At 41.2% G+C, this 27148-nt stretch overlaps 1 protein-coding gene across 1 annotated transcript in view; it reads right to left on the bottom strand.

Moving 5' to 3' along the window:
* Positions 1 to 27148, bottom strand: part of nkain4 (sodium/potassium transporting ATPase interacting 4) — a 60014-nt gene that overhangs the window by 24518 nt on the left and 8348 nt on the right. Inside the window, exons 2-5 of the mRNA XM_080031480.1 lie at positions 20265 to 20402; positions 18992 to 19072; positions 13536 to 13736; positions 4275 to 4335 (exon numbers count right to left, since the gene is read on the bottom strand). Coding sequence (XP_079887606.1) covers positions 4275 to 4335; positions 13536 to 13736; positions 18992 to 19072; positions 20265 to 20402 — 481 coding nt within the window. The remainder of the gene's footprint in view (positions 1 to 4274; positions 4336 to 13535; positions 13737 to 18991; positions 19073 to 20264; positions 20403 to 27148) is intronic.

The following is a 27148-nucleotide window of genomic DNA, read 5'->3' as shown; positions in this document are numbered from 1 at the left end:
TCCACTGTTCTGAAACCGAAAACCCAGAGTTGCTTATCAACCCTGGGTTTTCGATTAAACTCAAAGTATGTAAAACCAGGTTGGTCAGGCCTAGGTTCTAAGCAACTTTATGTGCCAAAATAAAGCGTATCAAAATGTGTTACAGCGAATATGTGCTGTAATCAAAGCTAAAGATGGTCCAACAAGATATTTGAGTGTGTGACTTTTATTAGGCCGGGCAGTGATCCTATTGAAGCGAACTGTTGGTTTTCATTCAAGTCACTCACATTATTCAAACTGTAATGAGTAAAAGTTTGTAATGTGTTTATTCGTGTTTGGTGCTGGTGTTTTTACTCTGATAGACAGTGTAAGTTTGTGTTTTGAGATGTTTGTGACAGTGTGTTGCTTGGAATGAGTTTTGCAGGTGTTGTGAACTGTTCAGCTCAGGTGACTATTGGTAAAGCAGACTGTAGTTAGAGTGTTGCACATGTCGCTCCACTTGTGCCCACTGTCGTTCAGCTATCGTAAAAAAATCTTTAAAAAAATATATGTATTAAAACATTTTTAAACTCTACAAATCATTTACAAATTATATGTTGTGTTATAACTATTCTCAAATGCAGTTAATATTATTTTCATAGGTATTATTGATCTAGCTAGGTATTTATCATCCATGATGGAGTGTGAATATCATTCGATCCTAACCAACAGGGAACTTCTGTCAATTAGTGCCAACTAAACGGGGACTCCTGTCATTCCATACAATTTAGGACTGCAGGTAGGGTAAATATGTATAACATAGCACCATGCTGCTACAATCACAGACTAGTTTTCTGCCCTAAACTACCTCCATACAGTGAACTTAAAGTACATGTTGGGAGGGAATTTTCAGTCTTTAGTATGGTTAATATTTATGGTAGAGATGTATAGTTAATTTATGCCTGTCTTGTGAGTTTGTCTATATCTCAGACACTAGGTCAGCCTGGTAGACTGTTAGGAGACACTTAAGTCAGTTGTATAGATAAAGTCTCATCTCTTTAGACTCCAGAATGTTGTGGTTCACTGTGTTCAGCTCTGAACCAAAACATTGGTACGCTTGGTGCCCGAGCCAGGGAGGTGTTAGAGATAGCACGGTTAATACACAGCTCTCAGGAAGTGTCTGTCAGAATTGAAGTGCAAGTCACCCGAGTTGCAGTCCGGTTCTCCTTGGCCAAGTCTGTAATAAATATTGCTTCATAATTCATCCAAGTCTCCTGAAATATTCTTCCACCTGAGTTGACCTCCAACCTTGAAAGAACTTCCATCACAAATAATTTGTGATGGAAGTTCTTCCTAATTTTGATGTTTCTAAACCCATGTTAGTAGGGTGTAAAATGTTTTTACCTTTGCTGCGCCAACTGCAATAACAACAGCATTGTAAACCCACCACAGTGTAAGCCATATGTTTAGAAATGTATACAAAATGCTATGGTGCATATTCAGGAAGAGGCGAGGTGGGAATCATCACAGTATACCCACTACACAAAACTAGACTACACCTCTAATGTATTCCATAGTGTGTATTACATATTGTTAAAAATCCCAGCAACCAGCAACAGATACTTGCTGTCAGCAGACTAAATATATATTAAAACATGTTAATCTCTACGAATCATGTTCAAATTATATGTTGTGTTATAACTATTCTCAAATTCAGTTGAGATTATTTTCATAGGTATTAATGATCTGCCAAAGTTTTTTACATCCATGATGGAGTGTGAATATCATTCCATCCTAACCAACAGGGAACTTGTGTCAATTAGTGCCAACTAAACGGGGACTCCTGTCTTTCCATACAATTTAGGACTGCAGGTATAGTCAATATGTATAACATACAGACATTTAAGACTACATTTATAATATTTTATTTCTCTTAAGAATGATTCAGTTTGCCTAATTAAAATGCATATTTTTACCATTTTAAAAGTAATAGCAGTGTTTGATTTATTCCATAATGTGCATTACATATTGTTAAAAATCACATCAAACAGCAACAGATACTTGCTCTCAGCAGACCAGTCATCCATGTGTCAGCCCTCTGTTCATCTAGTCAGCACCGCTAAATACTTTTTATAATAGACAATTAAGATTTCACTAGAAAGTCCCCTCTCGTACTGTTAAAACTGAAAGAAGAAAATTATAACAGCAAAATAAACTGTTGTGGTTTAATACATCTTTAAAATGTAACATTGAGAACACATTTGCTTGGATAAGGACAATGGTGTTGCTAAGTCACTGATATTAGTGCATCCAATAAGTTACTTCTTATTTGATATTTATTTGCAACTGTTGGCCATGACTTTCTTTGGACGGGCAGTGTATCTATTGAAGCAAACTGTTGGTTTTCATTCAAGTCACTCACATTATTCAAACTGTATTGAGTAAATGTTTGTAATTTGTTTAATGGTGTTTGATGCTGGTGTTTTTACTCTGCGTGTTCTGATTGACAGTGTGTGTTTGTGTTTTGAGATGTGTGTGACAGTGTGTTGCTTGGAATAGGTTTTGCAGGTGTTGTGAACTGTTCAGCTCAGGTGACTATTGGTAAAGCAGACTGTAGTTAGTGTTGCACATGTCGCTCCGCTTGTGCCCACTGTCGTTCAGCTATCGTACAAAAATATTTAAAAAAATATATGTATTAAAGCATTTTTAAACTCTACAATCATTTTCAAATGATATGTTATGTTATAACTATTCTCAAATGCAGTTCAGATTATTTTCATAGGCATTATTGATCTGGCTAGGTCTTTTTCATACATGATGGAGTGTGAATATCATTCCATCCTAACCAACAGGGAACTTGTGTCAATTAGTACCAACTAAAAGAGGACTCATGTCATTTCAAACAGTAGAAGAGAGGACCTTTTTCTAATTAGAACCGCAAAATAAACTGTAGTGGTTTAATAAATCTTTAGAATGTAACATTGTGAACACATTCCTTTAAATAAAGATAAGGCTTGGATAAGGAAAATGTTGTTGCTATGTCCCTGATATTAGTACATCCAACAAGTTACTTCTTATTTGATATTTATTTGCAACATGTGGCCATGATTATATTCATAGTATTTGTATCATATGTTTAGTTAGTGTTAAAGTTAAAGGTATATAATCTATCTTAAAAAGAAACAAAGGGAGGTAACTGCAGCAAGCAAACACTCATTGAGTGAAACAATAGGCACAGACAGCTCCATTGATGCAGTGAATGGAGTCCACTCTTAGATGTCACCCAATGATTCAAGTCCACTGTTAGCAAATTCTTTAAAAAAAATAAAAAAACACATTTAAAGTAATATTATGACAGAAGACATTAAAAGTAAATATTCTGTTGTGTTTTTTTATTTTTTAAATGACCAGAAATAGGTTGCCACACTTGGCTGGTACCTGCGATAGTCCCCTGTTAGTAATGTCGGTGTGTCTGTGTGTGTGTGTGTGTGTGTGTGTGTGAACAAGAGAGTGGGGGAGGTTCAGTGGCGCTGCATAAAAAAACACCCAGCCCGGCCAGGCAACGGACAGCTGGAGTGACAATCAAGGGGCACATGGTGTGAGAAAGTGAGAAAAATTTTAAAGCAAGAGTATATTAAAGGTTTTTTATATTCCAACGATCCACTACCTGTCCGTGTCTGAAAAAAAATCAAGTTTTAATACAAAGGCAAAGCATAGGCTCTTTTTTTTTTAAAGCGCACACATAGTACGGACGGGTAACGGATCATGAGGAGATCTTCACAGATTTGACAATTTTAATTTTTTTTGACAACAAGCATTCTCCAGAATCACTGACTCCAAAAGGTAACAGGTATACAACAACAGCTAGGACCACACAGGGCGACCAGGAGAAGAGACGAGGCGACGAGCGGACACGCTTAAAAAGAATGGAAAGAATGGGCTGAAGGAGGTCTGGAGAGGGAACGCATGGCTCCTTTGGTTCTGGAGGGAGAGAGGGAAAGAGATAGAGCAGGCCCAGCTGGCGTGGGGGAGGAGAGAGGAGGGAGTAAAGGGGAGTGCTGGAGTAGAGTGAGAGTGAGAGTGAGAGTGAGAGTGAGTGTGAGTGTGGGGTGAGATATGGAAGAGAGGGAGATGGAGAAAGATGTCGCCCTGTTCTCCTCAACCTGGAGTGTTTTCCATGTCATCTGTGCGAGTGGGTTTTGGGAGTTATCAGTTGTTGCAATGCTCCTTTCATGAATGGCTTTGTTTGTGTGTGTGTGTGTGTGTGTGTGTGTGTGTGTGTGTGTGTGTGTAAGGGTGAGGTTAAAATGACTCACAGCTGTCTTCCTCCTCAGTGATAGCGCTGACAACATAACAGGCGTACACGAAGCCCAGGAGCTGTGAAAACACAAGCAAACAACAGAGGTAAGTCTGACTCCGCAAGCCGGCAGTGTGCAGTTGGATGATTTGCTGTGAACAAACAAAAATATCAAACAAAACTTCTGGAGAAGTTGGCGTTTAGTGAGGATACAGCATTGATTTGGGCAGCAGAGGATGCAACATTGCAAAAAGCTTTTCTCTGTAACATAAGAAATGGAAGATCTTTAGGGTTTGGACATTAAAAAGGCAACGTGAAGATGTCCCTATGTGTTCTGAAGAAAGTTGATGGAAATTACATACAGAACAAAAAATAATCAACAGATTGATTAAAAAAAAATAGCTGGAGCCTTAAATGAGATATATTCAACACATTTATAACAACAACGTGAAAGGTATGTCTGCAGACTTCTCATCTGGCTCATCAGTTCCCCTACACTTTACAGAGCTTGTAGCATCTCTCAGCTCACTGTTTAGTCACTTTTACTACTCAAGTCTTAACGCCCTCATCAGTGTCAAAACCCCACTATTTGCTAAATGCCCAGCACCAAAGTTAGCAACTAGCTGGTGAACATAATGGAGCATCAAGCTGCTAAAGAGCTAGATGTTTCCGTCAGGAGAGTAAATATTGGACTTAAATACATCAGGGGCCTCATTTATAAAGCTTTCTACGCACAAAAACCTTGCGTAGACAGGCAGAATGTGCGGTCAAATGTGCGGTGGCAAAACGGTGGTATTTATAAAATAATTCTTTGCGGAGAAGTGTGCGTATTCCCACGCAAACTTTTGACCATGCGTAGAGCTACCGCAAGGTTTTCCTGACTCGGGGAATCAGCGACACTCAATGGCAACACCACGAAATAAAGCTCTGTCATCGGAAAAACACACATATCCTAGTGAAATGCATGGCACCCAATATATTTAATCAATTACATGTGCGTACCTATTGTTGCGAATATAGGCTACTGTTGTCTATGGCATGCAGTAATGATGTAGGTTGATTTACTTATCAAGTAGGTCTATACATGTTTTGGTTATATTTTTACATGTAATCTTATAGTTCTACTCTATAATAATATCACATACGTCGGGAGGTGTGTCCGTGAGTGGCCAGCGGGAGAGCAAAGTCAATATTTTAGGCTGTGTGTAAAAAGTAGTTTTGTACAAAGTTAAGGCCAAACATATTAATTAAAACTAAATATTTCGTTAGATAAAATCATGTTATGAATTTAGCAAATTATTTTATGCATCTCTTTCCCATAACAACTAACCCTGGAAGTTTAAACTATAATCTGACGTTGTTGTTGGAAATGTGTGGATCTCACGGAAGGGGAACAATGCTTTGGAATAGACTATAGGCTAATGCATTATTTCACTTCTCACAACACATTTTATATAGGCCTACATATAGTCCAACAGGTTCGCTAATACGTGATATTTCATACAGTACAAACTTGGGCAAAACAGTTTACCAAAGACTATAACGACTGTACCAATCATGATATGTGATCAGCGCGCGCGTGTGTGTTTGTGTTTTAGTGGCAGTTACAGCGACGCATGGCACGGGCTTTCTTCCTTCCCAGTCGCTTTCTTTGCAGCTGGTTGCCTCCCTTTTTTCCCCATGTCAGTCAAAATGTCGTGCTTATTAAGAGCGTCATCATATTCAGGAGCTATTTAGCATTCGCCATGTATGGTAGATTGTGGGATGAAACTGGGAGGTGAAGTGGGATGACACGGGCGGAGATCGTCTGTGCACAATTCACCGCAGGTGGATAATTATAAAGGGAAGATTGCGTGCAACAGTGCGCCGCACAGTTTTATAAATCTCAACTTTCTTTTTGCGCAGCACATTCTTGGCTTTGTGCGAACGCAATGTTTTGGGAAGGTTTCTACGCACACCTTTATAAATGAGGCCCCAGGTGTTCTCAAATACAGACACGATTCTTTGCAATTTTTTTTGCCATAGCACAAAAGGTAAAAATATTTCGGTGTAGTGCAGTAACAGTGCAGTGTTTTACTGTAATTTCTTTGTTGGCAAAGTGTTTAGAGAGGACACATTTTCTGGAGTGTACATACAGTACTACTATCACTACCACATCATGCACAAACACGCCACAAAGCAACGGAGCGAGCACACAAATGACTGTTCCTCGAAACATAGTGCTGGGAATAGCCTGTGGAACTGGCAGATGGCTGTCATCGACTCAGAAACAGACACTGAGAGACAGTCTCTCTCCACCCAGCCACCCATCATTTGGCAGTATGCCATGCCAATTAAAACAGCATCGGGCGCGCTGCCCTCCTCGCACATTGGGTACACAAACACAAAAACCCAATGGGGGCCTTACTGTGCATGATGGTGGTTATTTATATAACATTCATTCAACCCATATAGCTTTTCTTGGTCTGCGTAATTATAGGAGTAACAAAGATGACGTGCAGCTTGCAGGCCTTTTTATTTCATCTCTATCAGTTTTATTCAATTTTCCCAGAACAATATATTATTTGAGCAGCTATTAAAGTTCATCCAGATGTAGATTAAATGTTTTATTTATGATTGAAACTCAGGTGTGGCGTCTAGTAGAAAAGGCTCTGTCTCTGTGTGGGCTAGATAAGATACATAACTCTTCTCTCTGCTTCTCCCTCGTTCGTTTTTTTTTCTCTCTATCTAATTGCTGGTCTCGGCCCATCCATTACAGTGGCGGTGAAATGGAGGTGAATTAGCATATGCATAAAGCCAGTGTCAAACACAAGATGGTTGTAACAGCAGGGGGCACACCCTGTTTTCAGCCACACTGTGTATGTGTCCGTGTGTGTTTTGCCAGTAAAAGTCTGCACCGAATGTGTGGCCTCTACGAGTTAATATCTACGCATGAGTGCACCTTTGTTTAATTTTCATACAGGGCCCTGATTGCTGTTGTGGTCTGGAATTGAGAGCAGGCTTGAGAGCGAGGAAAGAGCAAAGTGTTTGTGTAGCATATATAATGAGGGTAACAAATAAAAAAATAAAGAAAACCCAACACAAAGTGTATTAGTAAGGTGTTGAGTCACCACAAGCTGCCAGAACAGCTTCATTATGCATTGTCATAGAGAATGCAGACAGGAATCATGAAAAAAGAGGGAGGGAATGACATGACATGCAACAAATGTTGATAGTTGGACTTCAACCAGTGACTTTTTTCCACTACCAAGCCACTCCAAATTGCCAAGTCTCTGGACATTTACTGAATGTTCTAACACCATTCTTCCAAAAGATTGTGTTTTTGATGGTTGTAGTGGAGAAGACAAGACACTATGTGCATGACATGGCAACAAACTGTCGGAAGACAGAATAAGTACTGTAGATAAATAACTAAATACATCTTCAACAAATCTATTGATATTGTTTAAAGATTTGAGGCAATGGTAGATGATGCCACATTAAGTAACTAGCTTCTTGTTGTTGGGCCACCGTAGCCTCAGTAAATTCTTCGAACTGGAGGGGTGGAGACTGAGCAAACTTTCACCACTAGATGATGACAAAATACATCTTTACTACACACGGCACCTTTAAATAGAAAAGTATAGTACTATCGCTCTGATGTTAAAAACCATACGACTGACTGTACATATGATTATCCAAACAACACTCACTCATAAATAGAAGCCTTGAACTAACGTTAATTATTACAGGGCAAACCTTGGGAGTGCGCCAGTCAATACTCAGTAATGGGAAATCACCCTTTCTTATTGATAAATGCTGACACCAAGAAAATCTGGACACTGAATGGAGATGGACTATATATACGCACACTAATGTCTTCCTTTTCATTAAGGGGTTGATTTTAAACCACTTTGTCCCCCAGTTATCTTTACTAATATGATTACATAACCGTTTGTGCGCTATGCAGTGGACTAATAAGATCAGAAGGGAACACTTGGTGGCTTTTGCTTGAGGCATTTTTGTCCTTAGCCAATATAGGTCAGTGTCCCCAATAAAAAGTGACAATCCCACTTGTATATCCTGCCATATTAAATGGCATTAAATCCCCACTCTCTCACACACGCACGTACGCGCACGCGCACACACACGCACACGCGCACACACACACACACACACACACACACACACACACACACACACACACACACACACACACACACACACACACACACACACACACACACACACACACACACACACACACACACACACACACACACACACACACACTCTTCCCTGACTTTCCCTTGTCACTTCTGGAGTTCAGGGATCATTTCAGAGACTAATGTTAAGTTAATTAAGCTTATAAAGCCCCAGCATGTCCTTAGAGGCGCAATCTCAGTCTGTCTTCGAGGACGTGCCAAACTTAAGCCAACTCATTTAGCTGCCAATAGTTTTTTCCCCTTTCACTATGAACGTTTTTCTGTCATCTTCCCTGTGCACCGCCTTTCTTTTATCGCCACTCTTACACACAGTGATCTGGACAGAAGGAAAGAGGAAGGGCAGAAAACCAGGCGTCAAAAACATCAAAAGCAAAGCTGTCTTTTTCTATTTACTAATATGTAGTGGAAACTAAAAGGATGCTTTTGTGAGAGTTCAGCGCTATCAGTCTTTCTGCTTTCAGATAATAAGGCCGAAAATTAAGTTCACTCAGAGGCAATATTCATATGTGTGGGTGAGAACAAGGCCAGCTGCTGAAGTAAAAGAAGGTTACGTGTATTTGCATAGGCTAATGAAGGTCAGGTCTATGCTCAATGTGTTGATCGAAAAGCACAATGTACTCATAAACATCAGTCCACTAGATATGAATCTCTTTCATTATTAGAAGGTTCTGCTCTTCTCAGTTAAAACTGTGATAAATCAGGTTTACGGTCAATTATTTGGATATGTTTGTCAAGCCCTTTCTGCAGATTTGTATTTCTATATAAGTCTCCATTAGTGAACGTTTTATAGGACTATGGGCCTTTCAGTGATTAACTTGAATCACTTTTCTGTTGATTTGTCACAAACAATTTTTATACTGAATAAGTCTTTTTTTAGCAACAAGATTATGAGTTTTGAGCCAGGCTAGCAGCTCTGTGCGTAGTGGTAATTCAAGCTGATGCAACAGTTTTCCTCAGTTTTTATATTGTAGTTAATGGAATCCCTTTCAGTTTCGGCCAGTTGGCTGGACAAAACAAACTTTTTAAAGATGCTTCAGTGATTTTTTGTCAGTATTTTGAGAAATGTTACATGCAACTAATCAATTAGTATCAAAATATATGAATAGATTAATCAATACTGACAATAATTGCATACTGTAGACCCATGTCTGTCTCTAGGTATCCTGGCTTTATCTGAATTTAGAGATGCCTCCTGTCCACAGCCGACCGGCCTGCACGTGTACGTGTCTGTGTCTGTGTGCAGTGATGGATATCGGCGTCGATCTACAACCTAATTAACAAACTATTGATTGTGGCTCATTGTCAGGAGAACATACACTAAGTGTGCTATAATGAAAGGAATTTGTTGGTAAAATATATCACGAAGGAGAGAGAGGAAGCGCTGAAAGAGAGATGGAGATGGGAGTGGTGCAGATGTCTTGTAGGTTAATTACACAGGACATTCTGCCTGACACTAAGGCGCAGGCTCCTCTGCAGAAAATTATACGTGTGTTAGCGTGTGTTTGTGTGCGGGCAGCTGCATGTTTAATGACAAAACATGATGAGATGGGGACTGCAGAGACCACATCCACCTGTTCTTTAGAATCAGCCCCCTCTCCAAATGTGAGCACAGACACACACACACACACACACACACACACACACACACACACACACACACACACACACACACACACACACACACACACACACACACACACACACACACACACACACACACACACACACACACACACACACACAGATCTTTACAGCTTACATCAGACCACGTGGGGGTTGTTAAGTGTCTGTGGTGCTGATTTGCATCTTCCACATCAAATAACTGCAAATAACAGAATGCTGATGCCCAGAAAACCTGACACAAGGACACAAGAGGCTGCACAAGCTGTATGAAGGGGGAAAACACCCTGCTTTGTTCTTCATATGCAGACCCACACAGAGGGCTTCAGATGAGGCTCGACTTAGTGAAGGGGAGACAAATGGGGATCTCTGGACCAGGAAACACATAGACAGAAGGCGAAACGGGCAGGTGAATAAAACAAACAATGCAATAGAAAGCCAGCCACCATGGAAGATTCAGTATTTTAATTTAGCTTGTTTTTCACTTTCTCTTCTTATTCTTCTTGCCTAGTTTTATAAGTTTAGAAATACCAAATATTAGAGTAAAAATTAATCTGCCGAAAATCCATTTCCCTGCAAAACAGATTAACAATTAAAGCTGTTGGCTGCGACTGCCTTTGAAGTATAGAGTCGGGGCAGTCATGTTTTTGTGATGTACCGCGAGTAGCCTGGCACAATATTCAGTGGCCAGGCGGAGACTTAATTCTCTCCTCTGGTCTTGAGGTCTTTCTCTTCTCCTCCCTGTTTTTGGCAGCAGACCTAATAAGTGCTCAGCACTGCATCATAAGGCGTTTAATCCTGGGATCTTTATAATCCTTTTGAAGCGGATGCTGTAAAACTTACAGTGCAGTTGCAATGCAATGTCAGCGCAAGCATAGTGCATGGGTACTTAATGCCATTATTATACTAGACAATACATGGCCATCTTACTGAGTCAAATGACTGGACTTCAAATACAAGAACATCAAAGACCGCTGCAGTTGGCGCCCAAATGCAGCATACACAAAGTGAAAAAATTTAATAAAAAATTCACCACAGTGGCGATGATTGTTCAGCATGAGAGTGGTTTGAAATCACAACACGGACTAATGGACTTATCAAAGCGGGCACCCTGACCTTTTTGGATGAGGGAGGGGGTGGGTGGGGGCTGCCATGCTTTTTTCATGCTGCTGAACTGAGGGAACCTGAATCACCACAAAACACACACACCGAGCCCAAAGCGGCAAGCACAGCCTCAAGGCCTAATCACAGGGTCTGCCCACACTAGGCCTCCAGAGGCGTCCCCAACCACACTACTGTGGCCCCTGGCGTCTTTAACACAGGCAGCAGACTGACATGACACAACCATCTCTGCAGAAAACCAGAAAATAAGCAAAAGTGACAACGAGTAGGAAAGGCAGAGAGAGAGAGAGAGAGAGAGAGAGAGAGAGAGAGAGAGAGAGAGAGAGAGAGAGAGAGAGAGAGAGAGAGAGAGACATGCTTTGGCATTTGATCGACATGGAGGGTCAAACGGTGTGTGATCTGGGCAGGAAAAGGGAGACAGGAAGACAGACAGAGCTGAGGGATTGTAAAAGGGGGGAAAGTAGATGAAAAAGAGGAAATGAGCAATGGAGCAAGAGAATGACGCAGGCTGCCATTCCCACCCATTATCAACTTCTACAAAATCCACCCAATGCAGGTTCCCAGGGAATTGAGAGGCAACAGAATAAAGCATTGCCTGTGGCAGCAATAACCTACGCTAAATTATATGATATCTGTGTGCGCGAGTGTGTGGGAACTTTGGCTCGGCATCTCTGACAACCCCTCGGCATTGCTCACTGCTCTCTTTAGCGTGTTAGAGTTATGTCTACAGATATAATCTGAATATCTATTAACACACATTGTCTTCTTCCCTCGCATTCATGTCTTACTAACTAGCCTCCCTACAGGGGGAGATGTTTTTCTTACACTTTTATGGAGCAGCAAAAAAAAATGGAAAACGTATTTGTAGCATTTTCTGCTACATTACATTACGACTACATCTTATAGGTTGTGATGAATTTGAGCAGAGAGATGACAATCCCTTCATTATTTGCCAATGGATCCACATTTTTCATCTTAATGAAACATGCTCCTTGGAGCCCAAACTAAATATTTAATGCACTCTCACGGCGACCTTGAAACCCCTCTAACAAAAGACAGAAAAAAAGAGCACACCCCCACTTTCTCCCCATTCCTTTGTTCTTCCCCTTCAACTCACTCTTTCTTTTTTTGGCCCTCTCTTCCACCAGAAAGGAAAAAGGACAAACCCAGAACAAGAGTGGATATCTCAAAGGACTATTTTCCTAAGTGGTGTGCTCTGCTTTTAGCGCGAGAGGAAGTGGGGATACCAGCAAAATGATGCCATTTGTGACTCTGGGATTGAGGTACCACTTTTCCTGCTCCTCTTGGGAGCTGATCCCAACTGAGATGCCATTGAATGCTTGGTTGGATAATACCATGTAGAATGCAATAACAGCGTTAGTGTTGCCATCTCATATAGAGGAGTCAGTTTCAGGCGAGAAATAAACCAATTCACAGCCTATAGTGCAAGGGGCTAATGCGGTTCAGAGAGAGGGAGTTAGAGCTATAAAGTCAGGTCAGTCATTTTATTAGCTCTTTCCATGGGGGTGATGGAAAGAATGGTACAATCCAATGCTTCACCGGGTCCCTCTGTTAGTTTTCTAATCCACCATGTAGTTAACTCTCCAAGGTGCAAATTAGTTCTAGATTAAGAGGTAAGAATGAAAACCAACAGGACTCAGAAACAGACGGCTAGGGAAGCTGCAGTGTATTAGCTCTCTCAATCACCCACTGTCTCTCGTTTAATCCACTCCACATGTATTACAGTGATAATGAGTGTGAAACATAGGCATCAGTGTGTTTGCGTATATGGGTGTTATGTGCATGCTTGAACCCAAGTACCTGCTGTGCTTGCAACTACAAAATGTCCTCGCCCTCGTCCACAATTAGGTTCTCTACTCAAACATGAGTGTGTGCAAAACGTGCGCACAAAGGCAGGATGTGAGTTTCTGGTATATTCATACCGAGCTGTAGAAAGAAGACAATAACAGTCTTTCCAGTGTTTGAGTAACCTGTTAGCAGCTGGCAGGTCTTAAGGCTCAGCCAGACAAAACAACAGATCAATTTTTCATTCAGCGACCGGTGGCAGAGGAAGGGTACGACCGCCATAGACAAAATAACCTCTGTGGAATTACACGACGGAAAAAGTGTTTGAAGGAAACGAAACAATGTCATCTTCCCCTGTATCATGTTCACCTTGCATGTACATGAATCCCACAGCGAGTGAGGTTGCTGCTACTGGTGCTAGGCATGTAATATGATGAGTTCCTCAGACATGTTCACGCATGTATGTAAAATGCATGTAAACTAGGGTCTAAAGTCACATGTGCATTGCTAACTTGTAGCCTACTCACAGCAGCAATAATCTGTGTTCCGCTGTGCATGACCTCGATGTACTGGTAGTCCATGAGGCAGCCCATGACAGAGATGTAAGAGTGGCTGTCTGTGCTGGGGACCCCGGGAGCCTCCGGCATCTCTCTCCTCACGCAGCCCGGACCGTGTTCGCTCCACCACGAGTGATGGGCTGAGATGTTAAATGTCAGTAGGTCACTGTCCTGGAAAAAGAGAACAAAAACAGTTAACTCCTTTGCTTGGACTCCATACATTACTTATGAATTACATTCAGTCATTCCTTATGAAAGCTGGGGATGCTGCACATGAGGCAGGGAGCTTTTCTCTGAACACCTGAGGTAGATGTTGGATGTTTATGGCTTTTGTTCACAGGGTTGGAAGACTCTACAGCCATGAGAGCAGCAGGTATAATATTCATTACCATGTTCACCAACTTAGTTAAGCTTGTTAGGCTAACATAATGCTAAGTAGCACTAGTAAACACACCAAAACAACAAATGTCAACCTCGGTGTGACGCTAGAGAAATAGTTTTAACACATAGTCATTACAATTTATCCGCTGGTTACCATTGATGTCTGTATAATTTTTTTTATGAGAATCAATGTAATAGTTGTAATAGTATGTACCGGTAATGTATTGTCTAGATCAAGACAATAACCTGGACGAATACTAAATTAGAGTAAAACCAATTTTCTTAATAACCACAAGCTGTATCTAGCCATGACCAGTTTTAAAATAAGTGTCTATACGATTTGTACTTTACTATTGAATGGAATTCTGTTTTGGCACTTAAAGCGCTGAAAAATGACTTTGAATTTTAAAGCAGTGATGGTTGTACAAGAGAAAAGGAGTGTGTCTCTCAGGATAATCCACATACTACACAGTCAACAGTTTTCTTTTGAATTACCTTCTGCTAAATAAATAATCCCTATGAAAAAAGCTTTATCCACAGTCACAGGGACATTGTTTCAGGAAAGAGATGTTTACTTGGATTTTTAATTTTTGTTATTTTTTCCCCCTTGATACTGCTTTTCATAATTTTGGTGAACTAATCTTTACATGTTTTAAACTAAAGATTTAAACACAGATGACATTCCTAGTCATTAGCCATGTGCATACAAAAGTTACTGTGTGAATTCAGGTAATGGACCTTAGTCAGCTTGAGCCTACAGACCTGCTGTGTCAGAGAAAAGTTTTTTGATTTCGCTTTTTAAAAACTTTCAAATCCAGCATTTTATACATGTTGCTCGTGTACACCTTGGGCGATGTTCAATTTGCCCAAAACCGAATGAGAGCACACATAGAGACGTACGGAGGCTCACAACAATCAATACACCAATACAGCAATCTAACCCCCGCATCTGCCCCTCAGTGACAAGACATGCATTATTAACAGAGCCAAGTGCTGTCAGGAAATATCTTTGATCCCTATCCAGACCCCCCCTCCAACCCCCCGCTCACACAAACATGTACACGTCAACAACACATATCATATTTTGATAGCAACAGATAACTGCAATGAGTCATGAACAATATCTAAATTATGCTTGTGTATATTTTCCCTCTCTTCTCCATGCATCAATGCCTCGTCATCACCCTCTGTCCCCATTCTCCGCCTGTCGTTCGCTCACAGAGTCACTAAAACAAGGACGGCTGAAGGTCAATATGTAGGGATTCTGAAGACTAATGAGTTGACAGATGCCATTGATTGAGCCTGGGAGCAAGGGAAACCATCACTATCCGAGCTGTAGACGCACACTCCAGGCTGCGATACGTCAGCAGTCGATAATAAAAAGGAGCTTCTGGCAACTTACTGTCATGAGTGGTAATGTTATGCTACCATGCACCCCAAAGTACAAATCAATCCCTCCATATCACGGATAATCAAGGTGAGTCGGCCGATTCTGCTCAAACTATTCTCTTAAATAAAAGTCAATACATATTTGGAGACAATCATTTGAAATGAATTACTAGAGACATGGGGTGTAGTGTAAGGCTAAACATCAAATGATTAGAATTGTATTTGTCATTATTTATTGTATGTTTGTGTGATCATATTAGGAAGCCAAGAAATGAGTAACTAACGACATAATTGGGTTTTGTAGTTTATTCTGAATCCCATATTTACTTACATTTAAAAAAAAGCTGTGCATACAGAGTTGTTGGATGTTGATTCGGGAGCTAGAGAGACTGTTTTTAGGGGGGTCTGCTATCATCACTAAAATAAAATGTAGTCACTTTGTGTAACGATAGAGAGAATGACAGAGTTGAGGACTTTTTTAAGGCTACATTCAAACTAAGGTAGATTAATCTGAAAATGTTATTTACTTGTAAAAATGACATTGTTCCATGTCAAGTTGTTTTTAACAACACCAAAGCAATATGAAAGGAGCTACATTGTGTTTTGATTCTTCCTCACCAAGTCAGCAACAACTACATTTCTATATACCTTCACTTCTATGGAATTTTATCATAGCTGAAAACACAATAGACCTATATTTCCTTTTATTTTGCCAGAAGACCGATCAAGTATAAAGCTGTTTTTTGATCACAGGTCATAAATGCTAGCTGTTGACTGTAAAAGAAAAACTCCATTTCTGTCAAGTCCTTCAAATCCTTTCTTAATGTTCACAAAGTTGCCAGACAAAATGACCATAAATTCAGGTATTGTGTGATCAGCTATATTTGCAATCAAACTTGGTGGTCTGAGATAACATGTGGAATGAATCTACATTATGGAGCAGCATTTAGGGAATGATAGCATTGTATCAAGTCAAATGTAATGTGAATCCTTTTTCAATCATTGATTGACAGTAAAATAAGTAAAATTCCTGCTTGATAGAGAAGATGCTTCCTTTTTAGATAAGTGACTTCTGGCTTTGTATATTGTCTTTGCCAATGTCAAAAGAGAAATCATTATATCTTTCGGATTTTTTTTTCATTGAAAAGCTCAGTTACTGAATGTGATATGTTCAAAATAGCAATGGGAAGAAAATACTTTTTAAAAACATGTATACAGTCTCTGTTTGTAGCCACTATGAGCAGCGTTTAAGAGAAAAGAAATCAAAAGAGCGGTGGTGAATGATTGGGGACTGTTTAAAACAGAGGTGCGTGTGTGTGTGTGTGTGTGTGTGTGTGTGTGTGTAGAGTAGCAGGGGTCTGTCTGTCAGTCTGCCTTGCACCATGGGGGAGGGGATAAGGGATCAATAGGAGGTGACAGAGCATGTGGCATATGACTCTGCCAACCTGCCCCCTCACTTTGAAGGACTTGTCACCCGTGCACTCCACACTTTACAAAAACACACAGTCATAACAGACATGTCAACATCGGTCAAGGCAAGACGGACAGAATTAGCTGACTCGTTTTATTATTATAAAACCGTGTTGGGGACCTCTTAGAAAGCTGTGAACCAAGTTTGGTCGTGCGTGGGGTGTGGGTGGGTGAGTTTGTGCGCTCCATTAGCCAGCTCTACTCCTGGCTACCATATGCAGAGCTGGGAGCCCAGGCTGGCTCCATCTGTCGGGTTAATGCCCAGCCCCAGCCCCAAGCAGCTGGCCCCTACAAGCCTCATTATTCTAGCAGGAATCATGCAGGAACACACACACACACACACACACACACACACACAAGGACACATATGCACGCACGCATGCACACACACTTGATGGAGCCAAGGTCTATCACACAATGACAAAGTCGCCAGAGCTTGAGAAGGTGTTTCTGAAAAATTCATTTTGGCTGTCTGAACTGCTGTGAGATTGAACGTTGCCTACATGAATTTATTATTCTCAATGGTCCACTGGACGAGTAGGGTGTGCTGAAGTTAAGAAAAAGGCATGATATGGGCAAAATATGCAGCATAAATTAATGATCAAAGAAGCAGTGACCATAGTGGAATACATGGAGGACAAGTTGACAGGAGGTTAAAGTTTGGATAAATTGGATTGAAATGGGGGCGCCCTTAGCTCAGTTGGTACCTGTAGCTTGCATACACGGCCCGCACGGGTGAAAGGGATAAAAGTAAAGAGAGAAGCTGGGGGAAAGGGCGGGGCCGAGGGCTCTATGGACGGTTTATGGGATGCTTCGGGCAAATAAGCATGAAGGTAGGAAGACATCTTACTTTATTCTCCGCAGTGTCTGTGCATTATTGATTTAGTGGGTGCAAGAATGTAGGTTCAAAAGTATCTCTCAATCTTCCTCCGTGTGTACAATTTTGCTTGTTGTTTGCTAGCTGTCTCGTCTCCCGCGTAAACGGACACCCGCCCCATGTGTGTGTGTGTGTGTGTGTGTGTGTGTGTGTGTGTGTGTGTGTGTCAATATTTTTGCCTATGAGTACGACGATTGAAAATGAATCGGCATAGGCATCTGTGGCAGTGCAGCGCTGTCTGTTGTGGAGACAGAATTTACGAGAGACGGAGAGCAAGAGAGCGAGAGAGAGCCAGAGAGAGAGAGAGAGAGAGAGAGAGAGAGAGAGAGAGAGAGAAACAAACTGTAGCAGGCTATACAGCTGTTTATAAACAGGTATAAAAGTGTCATAAAAGTATGCGATTAATTTAGATTAATTAATCACAGAGCCTGTAATTAATTAGATACATTTTTTTTATCGCTTGACAGCCCTAGTAATTGGTTTTACATTGATGAGTTAAGGTGGTTTTTCGTCACCAAAACACTCTTTAGAGTGGTTGGAAAAATACCTCTCAGCAAAGAAAAGTAAATAATAACTAGGACCTTCTGTTCTGTTTGAAAATGGCTGTTTCATACTTTTATTATATTTTGTAAGTAATTAATAGTATTTACTTGGGCTGTGTGGACAGCAGGGTGTTCAGGCTTGAAAGAGGCCAATAGAACCTGGCAGCTGTGCATCATATCTTAATAGCTACAATATATTTCCAATGCTTATAAAGCTCAATTATACTTAAAGTTCTAAAAAACTTGTCATGCTATGGTGTAATAAGAAAAAAACATAGTTGGAAGGAGTTCAGAATTAAAGCTGAATAATTTTTAGGAGACAAAAACAAAATAAGACTTTTTCCTAGCAAAGGAAAGAATACAGTGAAATACTTGACATACATATATTAGAGTGTTAATGGTTAACAAGTGAAATTCCCCCTCAGTAGGCTACTTTCACCTTGTCTACTTCTGTCATCAACTCGGATTAATCTTTAGGATTTTTAAAAGAACACCTGCCAGCCAATCAGAAATCATTATTTTCTGTGGCCATTGTATAAGTGGGCAATGACGATGTTCCTAATGCACAAAGACATCTACAGTGTAGGCGGGGCAACTCTTGGATACGGGGAAATAAATCAGGCCTCACTTCCCCACCAGCCTGAATCCTTGACCTTAGAAAAAAGAACATTCATCACAGTACAGACAAAGCCCCTCGACTTTGCTGACAGATGCATGAAGAGAGATCTGGAGGGGAAAACAACAGGCAGAAATTGTGAAAGACTCACCTTGGACAGGCCTCCTACGTCCAGGTAGTAACATATGATGAAGACGTTCCAGGCCACCCACAGAGCAGCCCATACTGTATACTGAAGAGGAAAGACATGAACAGATTAGCTCCATGGAAACTAGATCCACTAACTAGAACACGATATGACAGCTACTGAATAAAATGACAGGTTGAATGAGTGTACTCTTAAACGGAGGAAAGTCAGTCTCACATACACATGCAGTAATACACATTCACAATGCTACATACTGTAAATATTAAAACACCATACACATCTCAAACCGTTCTTTTTTTTTTTAAAGTTCAGCAAGTCTATCTGAGCCCTGAGGGAGCTGCTGAGACTAAGAGAAGTTCACATCTTCAACCGTTCATAAAATTGTACAGTCAGAGAGTCAACTGTTGACAGAAACGGAGTGATATCTATTCACTGACAGAGACAGACACAGACTCGTCATTGTGAAAGTTGTGAAATCTTATGACTCACGATGAATTGTGTGTTTGAAATGCCAAGAGGTGTCAGAGGAAGAGCGGATGGCACAACAGCAACCTCGTAAAAACATACATGTTGAATCATGAAACCCCTTCGCTGTCTTTCTTCTATTTTCCACTTGACGCGAGACAATAGCTCTACTCTCCCTCCTTCCTCTTCTGCCTTCCATTCCTGCTTCCTCAGTTTCTTCATATATCCTGTGTGGGCTCCCGTTTATCTTTCTACACCCATCTCTTTATTTACTCTCTTTTTCTCTATCTCTTTCCCCACGCCCGCAATCCTTTCCTGCCATACACCTCACCATCTGTGCCTCCCCAACTGCTGCTCCAAATAGGCTTTCAATTCCTTAGATTAAGAATATGGTTTCAAATAAAAACCAAAGTGCATAAAAGCACTTTGATGACACTTTCTAACAAAAGGAGTGAAACAACAGACAGCACATGCTCTGCGCCGTGTTTTCAAAGAATGACCTTCTCTGTCCAGAAAACTTGACGGCGTGTATAAATCTGATGAGCTCCTTAGTTACCCCCGCCAACACCCCCACCCCCTTTTTAATTAGCCCTAATTACCATGGGATTAGAGTGATTTAAGGGTGTCGCAAAAGGCGCAAGACAGTGCTTTACACTTTGCAATCAAGAGAGGAAAGGCAACAACATGTCCGATCAGATGCACAGGCACCGGACTAATGCGAAGTGATGTGAAACTGCTTAACCAAAAACCGCAAAGGAATTGGATTGTGACTGACTTTTACGTGAACTACTGGTTTTCTGTGTGCACTCACCACCACAATGTAGCGCGGCCGGTACTGGATGGTGCCAAACAGGCCGAGGATGACGATGATGATGTGGAAGAAGTTGGCAAGGATTGGGGCCCACTGGTAACCCAGGAAGTCAAAGACCTGCCTTTCTAAAGCCAAGACCTAAAAGGGTGTGACAGAAAAAAAGAAAGAAAGAGACAAATGTTATTTGGTTCACATGTTATTGGAAGCAAAGTGACAGTGAATTGTGAGGAACATTTTGGGGTTATACCAAAAGAAACACGTAGTCCATGAAACAGCCCCAGACAAATTGAAGCCTAAGTTCACATGCTGGCAACTCGGTCATGTATGTACCGCTCTAGGACAAAATATTTTCACCGCACAGCAATTGGGCCAACATCCCCACATCCAGCGACTCACATGAACAGCTTGAGTGTTTTGCCTGCTACTGTGGGAGCGCCCAGAGGTGAGGACTGGAGGTTTTATAAAATAAACAATGAGGAATTTATCGATTCAACCCCTGCTGAGCTAAAGAGAAGCTCTCCACGTCCTACCAACCTGCAAATAGCCTTCAGGGGAATGGGAATGGTCTGGGAACTTTATGGGAGCCGAGGGCCTTTCTTAATAATACTACTGCAGTGAGCTTAGGCGTGTATTAAAATGTGTTCCTGCGAACAATGCATATACAAGCACATTCACATGCATAAGAAAAGTTAAACCCTCCCCAAGGAAAAGAGAAATTCTGCTGTTTTTTCATTCGCAGGCTCACCCTTTCCATTCCTACGTTCAGTAGTTTCAGGCCAGTTTGTTTCACATAAAAAAAAACAGAATCTTTCATGATATCCTTTTCGTCTGTCCGCCATCTCCCTTCCTAACTGAGCTCTTTGCAACATTTTGTGCGACAGCAAAAAAAACTAAACAAAGCATTTTGAAACCTTTAAAAACGTGAGTATTTCAACTCAATTAGCACACCATTTGGGGGAAATGCATAGAGGGGGGACGGGGGGGACCATTTAATTAGAAATCCACTGCCAACCCAATTCCATTTCATTCCAGAGTGTGTGTGTGTGTGTGTGTGTGTGTGTGTGTGTGTGTGTGTGTGTGTGTGTGTGTGTGTCTCACAAACACGATGTGTTTCATTGTGTGTCGACATGTCATTTCCAGCCAAGCGCTTGAAGATGGATGAGGGAGGGAGAAATCTCGTCTCTGCTGCAATGATAGGAACGCACCAGCGAGCACGTTTATGCAGGCAAACACACACACACCAACACACACGGCTGTTCCCCCTAATATAATGGAAATGTTACCAGTAACCCGATGGGACATTGTGACAGGCAGGGGAGGGAGATGATCAAATACTGAGTGATAATTAAAAATGAACACTCCTTGGCATAGAGGGCGAGGGCAATCATTCCACAGACAGGGTGTGAGCAGACAGGGAGCGAGGTGAGTGAACTGCGACATGCACCAGGCATTATCATAGCCAGTTCAAGGAATAGCTCAGCAATCTGCTGATACAGCCTTCAATCTAGTGGAAGGAGGAGAAAAAAAGAATGGCTGAGATGAGAAACAACATTATGATGAATTGGGAAAAAATATGGCAAAAAATTTAAATGCAGAGAAAATCACAAACAACAAAACATGCTAAAGTAGAGCGCCTGAGCTGCCTCCCTCTTAATAACCTCTGTCTATCCTGACAGAGGGGCTGAAGGAAATGAATGAAGTCAAACAGTGTCATACATCTTCTGGTGGGCTCTGGGTCATGGCTAGAGAGCTCAATAAAACCCGTACAGGAGATTGTCAGCAAAGATGAGGTGCTACTACTGGGCTGCTGTTAAATTGGTTGGGGAGTGTATAGTGCTTGCTTACCTCATTTTTTAGGGAAGCTCTATTACATGTTGTCTTCACCTCAACAGCTAAATCAAATGTGAGTAAATAAGTTATCTCCAAAAACACCTTTGGCATGAATGTAAATTGTATGAGACTTTTACATATTTTATTTTAGTTTCAATTTTGAGTTTTGTTAAGACCATTACTTGGCTCCTTCCAAACAGGACAACAACAGTAATTCTAATAATTAGCATGAGGCCCCATTCATCCAAAGGACATTCTATAGATCCCTTGATGTATTCATTACACATGGCTATGGAACCTTCCCTTGAAATATTTCCACCCCTCATTGAATTAGCAGTGTATAGGTATGAGGGATGTGCGTATGTTTGTGTGTGTGTCTATTCTCTCCTCTGAAATGCTGTAGTAAGCCTATCACGTTCGCTGCTAACTCAATAATCCCCTCAGATGACAACAATCTATCAAGGATAGAAAGGCCTCTGCCCACCCACCACACACACACACACACACACACACACACAATCTTGCGCGCACGTCCACAAACACACAGACACACACACCCATATTGCACAATTAGCCCACAATTCATAGGAAGCAGGTTACTGGAGAGTGGGGCAGAATTTGATCAAAAGATACCAACGCTCTTCCAGGAATAGAGAGCCGGCTTCATAACGGCCCGTAAAAGCCTCCCACTGACCTCCTGCAGGCACAAATGACTCCCTCTTGGTTGACGGAAACTCTTAGTGTGTATTTTGGTTTTGGGTGTGTATATGTGGAGAAGCATGTTGCCCACATATACCACTCCTCCCACCGTAAATACTCAGCAATTAGGGCGTGGGTATGACAGCAGGATGCAACAAGCCCCCCCTCTGGCCTCCACTCCTGCTCCATTCTTGCCTTTCTTTTCAATCAGTTTTTTGCCTCTTTCTAATATCTTTCCATGCTCAACAATACCATCAACTATTCCCTCCTTCACCCACGTGATGGCAGGGTATAGACTATTTAAGTCACCAAAACATTTCAATCATCATCACCTTCTACATGCCGTGAAGAATAAGGAGAGGTAAGTAAGCTACATGTAAAAGAGAGATGAGGAGGTCAGAGTGATTGTGTTTGAGAGGGAAAAAAGTGTTTGATAGCAACTCAAGATGTGCCTGTGTGCTCGGGATAAGTGGCAGAACTACATGAAAAAGAGTTCGCTTTGCCTGAGCCTCCAACTGGGATTACAAGCAAAGACCGGAACTTGTGAAGATTGAGAATGATAATTAACTCCACTGTGTCGTCACAGGTTAGTGATGCAGTTGGAGGTGACTGGTGGAAGAGGACATTTTCCAATTTAGCCCTCAGAGACTGTAAATCAGATCAGTGTTTCTCTTTCTGTGTATGTCCTCTGTGAATTGTCCTCTGATAACATGTTACTGAATGTGTCATAAGGATATGTGGCTTTGAAAAGCAGGTGTGTGTGTGTGTCTGTGTGTGTGTATGTGTGTATGTGTGTGTGTTTTGCCATTCTGTATGACTTTAGGCTACATGAGTCAATCCCCTCTATGTTCAAGCATACTTGAACTGCCTCACAACTTGGCAGAAGGACACAATTCAGTACCACCTGGAGAAAACAACAGATATGTCCTGTTTTTTTTTTTTTTTTTTTTGTATTGTTTCAGTGGCTTCGCTAATGAGTTGTTTTTACTTTGAATTACAAAACACATTAGGCCAAGCTTGATTAAATCATAAGATTCACAGGAGCCATTTGTGTGAAATAGCCAAATTACCAGCTCTGTTTTTTATTTTTTTATTTTGCACTTCAACTAGCAGATGTACTATACTGCCTATTGGAGACAGACTGCCAAGGCCAAGCATGGCACATTTTAGAAATTCAGCCAGACTCCGACTAATGGCTTGCCCTTTTTTACCGTCCTTCTCTTAATAGGTTTGACATGGAAGAGTTGTTTTGATTTCCCTCGTGGATATTACCTTATAGTAACTCCAGTACGAGTGATTGTATAACACTATGACTCACTGTTTCCAAATTTGGATTTTAAGATCCTCTCCAGGGGAAGTCTAAGGGGAGGTGGTTAACAGGACAGAAAGTGAGACAAAACATCTCTGCTGCGCTAAATGTTGTTACTTTTTTAAGACTCATTTGTATTTTTTCTTTTGAATTACTTTATAAATGAACAACTATTTGTGGCTCTAAACATAATTAAGTAAACAGTGTGAAAAACAATATTATCTTCTGTGTATCTTTCCAGCAGTTGTCCAGTACTATCTGGAGAGAAATCACAACAACTATTCTATGCCAAAATCTTAAATGAGGAGAAAGACAGTCATAGAGACAAGCCATGAGTCATGGGATGGCAGCAGTGCCCTGGCTCGTCTTCACTCTGTGACTCCCAGAAGGCAGTAAAGTACTTCTCAAAAACTTTCTCCAATCCAATTTTTCACCTCTAGCCTGGGTAAAGTCATTATATTTTGGTGACTGCCTGGTCCAGGTGTAACTAATGGTGCCAAACTCAGTATGTGTGTGATGGCGTTTGTGTATGTGTGTGTGTATGTGTGTGTGTGTGTGTGTGTGTGTGTGTGTGTGTGTGTGTGTGTGTGTGTGTGTGTGTGTGTGTGTGTGTGTGTGTGTGTGTGTGTGTGTGTGTGTGAGAGTGAGTGGCTATCCGCTGTTACATGTGGGGATGAATGGATAGATGGCCCTTGGTGGTGCTTGGTCTAGCAGAGCTGAGACAGGGATTAAGAGGTAGGGTGCCTTCATAAGCTACTTTCTTCTTCGATGTTTTGAATATGGTCTCCACAGTGAAACACAGCAGCCAGTCCCTTTGTACATCACTAAGTACCATTTGTTTTAGGTAGTAGTTATACATATACACTGGGTGAAATGCACATTGCAGCTCTGGTTTGTTGCAACGTAATTATGGAAAGCCTATGAATGAAAGAGCTCTTTATTTAAGACTATTTTAAACTTTCAGTGCTCTTAGTGCTAATAACATGCTAATCCCTTGGTGCTATTGGGAACACACAACACACAAATACGTCCAACTGAAATGAAACATGACAAAAGCCAGTGCTTTGAACTAAGTCCCCCTCTGGAACACTACTTTAAACTTTTCACTTCTGTGTTCAGTTGTGCTGCAATGTTGCTAAGATAATAGTGTACACAGAAAATAAATCTTAGATTAAATTCAAATAAAAGCCTTGATAAAATCACATATTTAAGTGTATTGGTATATTAAGTTAATGTGATTGCCAAAGCCTGTTAACAACACCAATAAAGTGACTTGCCCCTGTAAGACGTTGCCATGCTAACAGTGTTGATCAGAGAGGACGATCAGAGAGGATAAATGACTACAATTCTAAAAGAGACCATTCCATTAATTCCAAGTAGTACATTAAGTCTTGCTTGTATGATTGTCATAGCTAATCTGTGGCTTGAATAAACACAATTTGCGTTTCTAAATAGTTAATGTCCCACATCTGCCATAACACAGCCTGCTTAAGTTAAAACTGACACGACAGCCCTTTGCGGATTTTAGCACAAAAACAACAACAAGCAGACTTGATGATGAAGCAGGGTTCACTGAGATATGACCCAAATTCGTAGCAAACATCCTTTCTCCATGGCTTGCATCTCTTGTACAAAGCTGATCTCACTCCGTCTCTCTTTCGTCCCTTCATCTTCCTTCCTCCACTTTGCTGTCGGCTATCATTTCTTTTAAGTTTAAAAGGTGGCAGCAATGTTTGGATTATAACAGGCTTGTTTAGAATCTGCTGCCTGAACTTGAAGAGGACTGGTTGATATGATTTCGGCCTCAACCAAACTGATTGATGAAATGTTTTGTTGTTTGGTGTGTGGGTGTCATATGGAAAATAAAGACATGAGACAGCAGACTGCAAGACACAGATACGTTTGATTTCTCATACAAGCTGACAGAAGAAAAGCAGGACAGGGGTACGGTGATGGAAAAATCATACTAACAATGGAGAGGATGGAAGGGAAAGTGACTAAATGAGAGTGTCTTAAAGCAGCCAATGCCCGCTCTCTTCCTGCCTGCCCGTGTCCCAGATGGAACAAAAACAGTTTAGGTTTCGCCCCAATTAACAAAAAGGAAGTTTTGCTGCGACAGAGGGAAATCTCATCAAGTACACATAGTCAAGATTGGCAAACAGCTGTCAGCAGCTTCTAACTTCCAGCTCTGCTTAACATAATTGAGTCAGTGATGTTGCTCTTTTTAATAATATTCCCATCAGTCTTAATCTTTCATCCACCAGTAGAGGAAGTTATGGTTTGTGTGAATTCCTGCCGTCCACATCACACAGCAGGATAATTAAGAGTAAAAGTCATCATGCCACTTCACTTGTGAAACAAGGACTCAATGCCCAAAACAGTAGGGGGATTTGAGTGAGCGCGCACTATGCTTTGCAACCATTCAACCGAGGATGATCTTTCAACATAGTCATCCCCAGCTGTGGTGCTCCCAAAGCAATTTATTCGATGCCACACTATAACAAATGACACCGCTGGAACCGTTGGAATGGAAAGAGAGAAATTGCCTTGCAAATAGTTCTACTTTTATCTCCATTATAGCTTAATATTGCAGTGTCATTGGTGTGGAACACACACAGAGCCACAATCCCATAGCCCTCACACTCACATATGCCAGCCCAAGGTTTCCACTATATGACCACATAATTAATGGTCTGTTAAATTGAACACATTAAAATGGCGAACAGTGGTACAAAAAATGGGGCCACCAGGGACAAAGAAGAGATGTTTTTCCAAGAGCGTGCACATTATTATAAACCAACATGCACCCAAGCAAGGGCAGTGACTCCAAACTCCGGGGAAGGTCGAGAAACAAGAGGAAGATCAGCAACTCTTCTCAATTTGCATTAAATGGGCGTGCTTTGATCTCTGTTTAACAAGCAACCCCAGATAAAAGTATTACATTTGCACACTTCAAATATCCAAGCAAACCACTCTATCCCGCTATATCTGACTGGCTGCTATGTTGCATTTTGGGCGGTTCGTGTTTTGTGGTGAGGTTAAAGGC

This window comes from Ammodytes marinus (genome assembly GCF_949987685.1).
Source record: "Ammodytes marinus genome assembly, chromosome: 7".
Taxonomy (NCBI): domain Eukaryota; kingdom Metazoa; phylum Chordata; class Actinopteri; order Uranoscopiformes; family Ammodytidae; genus Ammodytes; species Ammodytes marinus.
This window is presented reverse-complemented; position numbering and strand designations above follow the sequence as displayed.